Source organism: Echinops telfairi, unplaced genomic scaffold (assembly GCF_000313985.2).
Source record: "Echinops telfairi isolate 266 unplaced genomic scaffold, ASM31398v2 ScPeMD7_7458;HRSCAF=8496, whole genome shotgun sequence".
Taxonomy (NCBI): domain Eukaryota; kingdom Metazoa; phylum Chordata; class Mammalia; order Afrosoricida; family Tenrecidae; genus Echinops; species Echinops telfairi.
This window is the reverse complement of record NW_022111358.1, coordinates 37,293,565-37,301,689: the sequence shown is the minus strand read 5'-3', so window position 1 is coordinate 37,301,689 and position 8,125 is coordinate 37,293,565. Positions and strand designations below refer to the sequence as shown.

General features: G+C 57.5%; 1 protein-coding gene across 1 annotated transcript in view; it reads left to right on the top strand.

The window, feature by feature from the left end:
• The first annotated feature begins 1,522 nt into the window (after positions 1–1,522).
• Positions 1,523–8,125, top strand: part of CACNG5 (calcium voltage-gated channel auxiliary subunit gamma 5) — a 43,116-nt gene continuing 36,513 nt past the window's right edge. The window contains exons 1-4 of the mRNA XM_045299483.1: positions 1,523–1,718; positions 2,906–2,992; positions 3,598–3,738; positions 7,091–7,236. Of these exons, the coding sequence (XP_045155418.1) occupies positions 1,523–1,718; positions 2,906–2,992; positions 3,598–3,738; positions 7,091–7,236 (570 nt within the window). The remainder of the gene's footprint in view (positions 1,719–2,905; positions 2,993–3,597; positions 3,739–7,090; positions 7,237–8,125) is intronic.

The following is an 8,125-nucleotide window of genomic DNA, read 5'->3' as shown; positions in this document are numbered from 1 at the left end:
CTAGAATATTCCAGACTTAGAGGTCGGGAAACATGGGTCACCTGCAGCCTGTTGTCTGAACTATGGCTCTGTGGACCCAGCTTGGCACACACTGCTGGGATGGAGGGAAGAGAGTGAGGTTCAAATCCAGAGACCCTCTGTGCTAGCCGGGTGACCTTGGGCCAGTCCCCTGACCTCCCTGCTCCCCACTTGGCCTGTCAAATGGAGGTGGTGACAGTGTGGCTAGGATCAGAGTGCTTAGCAAAATACCCAACGCGCTTCACCTTTTGTTATTATTCTCTTCCTTGGTATCTAAAAACCAAGCCAACTCCCTGCCACCGCGTCCATGCCAACTCAACGGGCACCCAGTAGCATAGGATGGAACCACCCCTGTGGGTTTCTGAGACTGGAGCTCTTGACAGGAGTAGAAAGCCCCATCTTTCTTCCTCGGAGCAGCTGGTGGTTTTGAACTGCTGATGTTAGCAGCCCAGCACAGAACCCACTAACCGCCAGGGCTCAACTCCTCTGTATTATCTGGAAGGAAAATGTGCCCCCTCCCCCCAGGTTCCTTGTCAACATGACCCAGCTGTTTCCCGAGTTGACTGCATATAAAACCCCGTGTTCCTGCCTCCCGGTTCTAGACTGGGTGGGGGAGGGGAGAGGGGGGAGGGAGGCTGCTGTTCTCCTGTAGCATCTTCCCTCCGTCCCTGACTCCCGCTCACCACCCTAGGGCTTCTGATTCCATCAGGGGGACAACAAGCCTCCAATATAAACAAGGAGCCCACCAAAACGCACACCCACTGCTATCGAGCCTGCCCGGGTGTCCAAGACTGTTACTCTTTACAGAAGTGCACAGCCTCCTCCTTCTCCCACAGCCAAGCTACGTACTCAGCAAACCGCTATCAGAATCTCAGATGTCCTACGCGCTGGAGCCCTTCCATGGCCTCCGCCTCAGCCTGGTCTTAGGACGGGGCTTTAAAGGACCTGGCCAGTGGGCTGACTTGGCCTCAACCCCCTTTCTCACCTGAGCCTGGACCTCACCTGGGACATGATTATTCTGTGCCTAGAACATGCTGCTCCGTGCCCATGAGGGGTGGGAGGAAGCGTCTGCATTCCTGCCTGAGCAGAACCCAAAGGGGCGCAAGCTCGAGAGGGGTGAGCTGGCTAGGGGGTTGAAGTGACTGTAGTGTAGCAGTTCTCAACCTGTGGGTCCTGACCCCCTGGATGTCGAACGACCCTTTCACAGGGGTCGCTTGATTCATCACAGTAGCAAAATGACAGTGATGAAGTAGCAACGAAAACAATGTTATGGTTGGGGGGGTCACCACCACATGAGGAGCTGTATGAAAAGGTTGCAGCATTAGGAAGGTTGAGAACCACTGGTCTAGAGGCCCATGCACAAGGCCGTGCACAAGGGTGGTAGCCCCCCCCCCTCAAAAAGCTTGATCACTATTGCCCCTGCCACTCTGTGATGGCCCCAGGGGCCCTGGCCGCAGCCCACTGCTCACCCTCCCTCCCTGCTTCCTTAGACCCACTGCTGAGGATGAGCGGCTGCGGGAAGAAGGCCCTGACCCTGCTGAGCAGCGTCTTTGCCGTCTGCGGCCTGGGTCTCCTGGGCATCGCGGTCAGCACCGACTACTGGCTGTACCTGGAGGAGGGCGTGGTCTTGCCACAGAACCAGAGCACGGAGATCAAGATGTCCCTGCACTCGGGCCTCTGGCGTGTCTGCTTCCTCGTTGGTAAGCCCCCCTAGTCCTGCGAGCCCCGCTTAGGAAGGATGCGCCTTTCAGGGACCGTACGCACACGCCCTGGGCAATGCTCTGTGCCCACCCAGCAGGGACCGAGACGTCACCCTGGACCAGGCACCCCTGGAGCAAGAAGGGAGCACGGTGCCCAGCACACGTTTGCTCGCTGACTCCTGGATCCCACAGGGTCCTCTCCCTGGCAGGCTGTTCCGTTCTGCGCATTAGGGAAGCGAAAACAAGAGAGGTTCAGCAAGCCCCCTCGCTCAGGCTCACCCACAGCCACTCCTTTCCAGATGGAAACCGCCTCGCTGTTTCTCTGCGGTGCACGCACAATGTGGCAGAGATGAGATGCAAAAGCAGGTGCTTCTAACTTTGCAAGAAGACTTGATCCCCAGTCCACTGGGATCTCCCACTGGCCCACCAGGGCTTGCAAGGGATCTATCCTTTATCCAGCTCTGGTCCAGAACCAGCTTGCATCTGAGCACCTCTATACCGGGGAGACTGGCCACAGCCTGGGCCATTGAGCCTCTCCCGTGGGTCCCTGTTGCCTGCGTGTGCACTGGGAGGAGTGGACACTTGGTTTTCCCAGTTCTGTCCTCCCAGCTTTATGATGAGGCTTTGGGGTGGGGGGAGGTGGAAAGTGAAGTTGGCCCCCACACAGCTCAGTCCACTGGGCCAGGGATAGGTGACAGGAAGAGAAGGGAATGTCCAGACCTGACCTCCCGGCCACTTGTTGAGTCTGCTTTGGGAGTGGCTGTCCACACTGACCTCCCCTCCCACTGCCCCCAGACTGTGAGACCTATATGGGTTTGCTTAAACCCACAGCAGCAGGTACCCAGGATCCAGGATTCCGCTCCATGACAGCTGAGCCAGGCTGACATTACCACTGGGCCACTTTCCCCAAAAAAGCAATGGGCAGCTGTTAGAGACTTGGGTGACCACTGGGAATGTCCAGCACTGACCTCTTTGTGCGTGACTCTTGGGTCCGTCTGTACAGAGGTGCTTGTCCAGGGAAGATTTTGGGTAGGGTGTGCTCCCAACCCCCTGGGGCTGGGACCCTCCTGGGGTTTTAGATCCTGTCCGTGTGCAAAAACAGAGAGGGAGCCGAGATGCTGTAGCATTCACAACCCCGGGCTGTGCTGACGTCACACCGTGCTCAGGAGGGATCCTGTTCTCTGCAGGTGAGGAGCGGGGCCGCTGCTTCACCATCGAGTACGTGATGCCCATGAACACCCAGTTGACATCCGAGTCCACCGTCAACGTCCTAAGTAGGTACCTTGGACTTCCCAGCTGGGCCATTAACTCGGCGGGAAGCACAACGGGGTGACTGGCTTGCTTCTCAAGAGCTAATGCCGTGGGCCCCCTTGGTAGTGCAGGCATGAGTCCCCTATGGCGATCCCCGGCTTGTTTGTGAAGGGGGAGGTGGGGGCGTTCAGTTCTGACCCTCAGAGTAAACTACTGTGCCCATAAATTTAAAAGAAAAAAAAAAAGCAAGTAGTCACCCACGGACCAGGGACAGTTTTCAGTGCAGATGGTGGCCACGTGCTTGGTCTTCTTTAACACATCACTATGGGAGGAGGAGCAAGAGGGGTGCCCGGGACCCTTCTAGATCCATGGCTGCTGTGTTGGTGGGCAGTGTAGACCCCCAAGGAGGGAACAGACATGACCTGACTGTGTTGGTATTTGAGGTTGGCATTTGAAGGGAGCCCAGCCTCAGGGAGGCGAGCCCTGCCTGCCCTGGGAGGTCTCAGGGGCCACCGCCAGGGGGAAGGACTCAGGCTTTGGTAGACCACTGCCAGCGGTGTCGCATGTCACCACGGACCCTCGCCTCGGCGAGGCCACAGGAAGCTGACTCCTTTGCTCCGCCCATTAGAGATGATCCGTTCCGCCACGCCGTTCCCGCTGGTGAGCCTGTTCTTCATGTTCATTGGCTTTATCCTGAGCAACATCGGGCACATCCGGCCCCACAGGACCATACTAGCCTTTGTCTCTGGCATCTTCTTTATCCTCTCGGGTGAGTTGTGGCTTTTCCTTGCATGCAGGCGGAACTTTTGACATCTGGCTCTGACACCGCTCTGCCGGGGGAGGCCCCCGGCGCTGGCAATCGGACAAGCTGAGTCAGTGACCCAGGCGAGAGGGGACTTCGGATACCCGCTGCCTGGTTGCTTGGGGCTCGCAGGGACTTGACAAGCTCACCCAGACGGTGGGGCGGAGCCGAGGTGGGGAGCCAGGCCCTTTTTCTGTTACCGACGTCTTGACTTTTGAGTCCACATCGATAAGGTGACTGAAGGGACAGTTTTTGAAGGGACGAGGTCTTCAAGCTCTTGCATGAGAGATCAATGCAAGCTGCCTGTGGAAGGAGGGCCCCTTTGCCTCCAGCCCTCAGATTGTCCTCAGGGAGGGCTCAGCATCCTAACTCTAAGTCACTGATAGCCACTGATTCACGACTCAGTAGTCTCTCTGGGCCCCTGAGGACACCGAGGCGGCATGTCCAAGAGGACAAGCAAGGCCGTGACCAAGACGGATCTTAAGTGCAGGTCCTTCCAACTCAGCGAGGGGCTGGGCGTTTGGATCCAAAATCAAGACTCCCACGGTGCCGTGCACTTCCCAGGCACGCTGCATGCTCTGAGCCCGCTCGGCCCCGCTCACAGAGACCTGCGTTTCTGGACTGACATGGGGTATACTTCGTCATTCATCCATGAGAGGTACCAGGCCTTGCCCCGTGCCCTGGGGTTGTCACCCACGAGAGGCTCGTGTGATAACAGCAGTGAGCCTTGAGGGAGCCACAAGCGGGGGTCGGGTGGGAAAGGCTCCTGGAGGGGAGGAGAGGAAGGAGAAGTGAGGCTCAGACCAGGCGCTGAGAGCAGGTGACAGCTTGGAGGACGGGCCAGGGGGAGAGAGAACGGACAGAATCCCTGCTCAGACAGCTGGAGTGAGGGGAGGAGGGTGGTGAGGGGACCCTTGGGGGGCATCTGAAGTCATCTGGTGGATTTGTGGGCTTTGTGAGAAGCCGTGGAAGGATTTGGGGCTGAGCAAAGGCATGACCAGCATTGCATTTTGGATGGTACATTCCAGAGAGTAGAGGGAGGGAAGCTAGACGGGAGCCAAGGACACTGGGGGGTTAAGAAGACAGGTGGCCCACCTTGCCAGGATGGCAGTGGGGTACGAAGCAATGAGTAGGTTCGAGTGACAACTGGGAAGTGGATGCGGCCACTTGCAGCGTTTAAGAGAGATGTTCGAAATGACTGCCAGTGTCTTCCCTGGGCTCTGCATGGGGGATACAGCGTTGAAGAAGCAGATTTGGGACAGAGAGCGAGAGTTCGGGGTGAGAAATGCTGAGTTTGAGCCAATCGGAATCTCTAATCCCTGAGAGCGAATCTTCTTTGTTCCTCCCTTCCATACATACATACATCTGACCTCTGTTTTCAATCCACCCACCCACCTCCCCACCTCCATGCATTAGCCCATTGATTGATTCATCCATTCACCTTTCTATCAATCTAACAAAGATTTATGGGGCACCTGCGATGCTCTCAGCCCAACCTCCCCCCGCCTCCCCACTCTCCCACATGGTGGTCTCTCCACCGAGTCTTAGAGGCGCACAGCCGGGGTTAAACCGGCTCTTCTTTTGCCCTTCCGTGCACATCACACCCGCCAAGGCTTTATTGTAGCTTCAAGGTCCCTGTCGCTTTTCAGCAGTGGGCGTGGGGACCAGAGGCAGCTGTTCTAGCGATAATGCAGGGAGTTCGTGTGGGGCAGCAGTGTGTCAAGCCTGCGATAAGTGGCGAGGGAGACTTGACTCACATTTCTTTTCTTCAGCACTCGCTTTTCAAGATGCCCCAGTTTCGTAAAATCATTTAAGCGGAATTAAACCTGAACAGCGCCAAACTGAGTACCTCGTTTTGTCCTGATTCAATGACAGTTACTAATTGGTAGCGCCCGATGCCTGCGGCAGTCCTTTGCACAATGGCAGGTAGCGTCTGCCCCCAGAGAGCTCCCCATGTGAGGCTCACCAGGCCCAGCTTCTGAAGAGGCGCCCCGGCGGTGGGGTGGTCATGTGTTGGGAGAAAGATGGGGCTTTCTACTCCTGCCAAGAGTTGCTGTCTCAGAAACCCACAGGGGCAGTTCCACCCTGTCCCAAAGGGTCGCTGTGAGTCGGAACCGACTGGATGGTGCTGAGTTGGGTGGTTGGGAGATTGTGTGGACGGAACTGCTGCCTAAAACCCTCCGTGCAGACAGATCCAGGTGCGTGACACAGAGGACCGAGTAAGGACGGGCAACAGTGGGGAAGTAAAGGCAACAGGATGCAGCTCTCAAGGGAGAAGTTAGGGGCGAGGGTGGCAAAGCCTCATCTCACATACTTCGCATGTGTCCTCGGGAGGGAGGAGGACTCATGCTTGGGAAAGCAGAGGGTCCTGAGACAGAAGCTCTCTCGGGAGACGAGTTGACACAGTGGCTGCCCCAATGGGTCGAGCATGGCCCCGCGTGTGCAGGGCGGGCAGTGTTTGGGTCTGTTGCCATGGGCTCACTACGAGTTGGAACTGACTCAACGGCCTTAGTCCCTACGGCAATGTCCCCTGAGATGAGATGGCTGCCACAATGGTGCCACCACCTACTGCCAGAGGGCCACTTCACGATCCTGGCTCCTCAACTAAGGGACCTGCCTTAGTCCTCAGCAGCAGCCATTTGTCAGCTCAGTGGCCTTGCCTGCCCTTGGTTCATGTGGACATCCCCTGATGAGTTTTCAAGGCAATGTCGGTAGGGTGCTCACCCCGGCCCAGACCAATGAATGGCAGGGCCCAGGATGGACCTCAGACACAGTCTATCTTAATGCCCCCCCCAAGTGATTCTAGTGGCAGCTGTGGGTAGAAGCACAGAGGGTGGTCATTACAGGGGGGGGGGTCTTATCTACTAGCCTCTGTTATCTGAACTAGTTGCCAAGGAGTTGGCCCCAACTCATGCCAAGTTCAACTCCTAGTGACCCCGACTCCTGGCCGCCCGAGTAGACCTGCACTCCAGAGGGTTTCAGTGGCTGATTTTTTGAGAAGTAGCTCCCCGGGCCCTGTCTTCTGAGGCACCTCTGGGTGGACTGGAACTGCCAAGCTCTCAGTTAGCAGCCCAGTGCCCGTTAGCTGTTTGGACCAGCCAGTCTACAAGTCGCTGATCTGCACGTGGTTGTCTTCAAGGGAGGAGGGCCCCCGGGCCTTGCTCAAACTCCCCAATGAGTGAGTCACTACAAGGCTGGTGGCACGATCCTGAACCAGAAGGGGAAGTAGGGCCACACGAGCAGCCCTCTCCCCTACCCCCACCCCGGCACCACAGCCTCTGCTGACTGAGCACCCCCTGCCCCCACCTCGTCTCCCCAGGCCTCTCCCTCGTGGTCGGGCTGGTGCTCTACATCTCCAGCATCAATGACGAGATGCTCAACAGGACCAAGGACGCAGAGACGTACTTCAACTACAAATATGGGTGGTCCTTTGCCTTCGCTGCCATCTCCTTCCTTTTAACCGAGGTAAGCCCCTTCCAGGGGTGCTGGGGCAGGCTGGGTGGGAGCAGGAGGAGGACACTGGACAAGGAAAAGGATCCTGCTGCCCTCTACTCCCCGGTCATCCCAGTAGGTCCCTCCACTGACCCCCTACTCCTCCCAGGTGCTCACTTCATTATCTGCATGCCTCCTTCATCCAGCAGGACCCCCTCTTACCTGTCCTCACCCCAGCAGGACCCCCTCTTACCTGTCCTCACCCCAGCAGGACCCCCTCTTACCTGTCCTCACCCCAGCAGGACCCTCCACTTACCTGTCCTCACCCCAGCAGGACCCCCTCTTACCTGGCCTGACATGGGGTATACTTCGTCATTCATCCATGAGAGGTACCAGGCCTTGCCCCGTGCCCTGGGGTTGTCACCCACGAGAGGCTCGTGTGATAACAGCAGTGAGCCTTGAGGGAGCCACAAGCGGGGGTCGGGTGGGAAAGGCTCCTGGAGGGGAGGAGAGGAAGGAGAAGTGAGGCTCAGACCAGGCGCTGAGAGCAGGTGACAGCTTGGAGGACGGGCCAGGGGGAGAGAGAACGGACAGAATCCCTGCTCAGACAGCTGGAGTGAGGGGAGGAGGGTGGTGAGGGGACCCTTGGGGGGCATCTGAAGTCATCTGGTGGATTTGTGGGCTTTGTGAGAAGCCGTGGAAGGATTTGGGGCTGAGCAAAGGCATGACCAGCATTGCATTTTGGATGGTACATTCCAGAGAGTAGAGGGAGGGAAGCTAGACGGGAGCCAAGGACACTGGGGGGTTAAGAAGACAGGTGGCCCACCTTGCCAGGATGGCAGTGGGGTACGAAGCAATGAGTAGGTTCGAGTGACAACTGGGAAGTGGATGCGGCCACTTGCAGCGTTTAAGAGAGATGTTC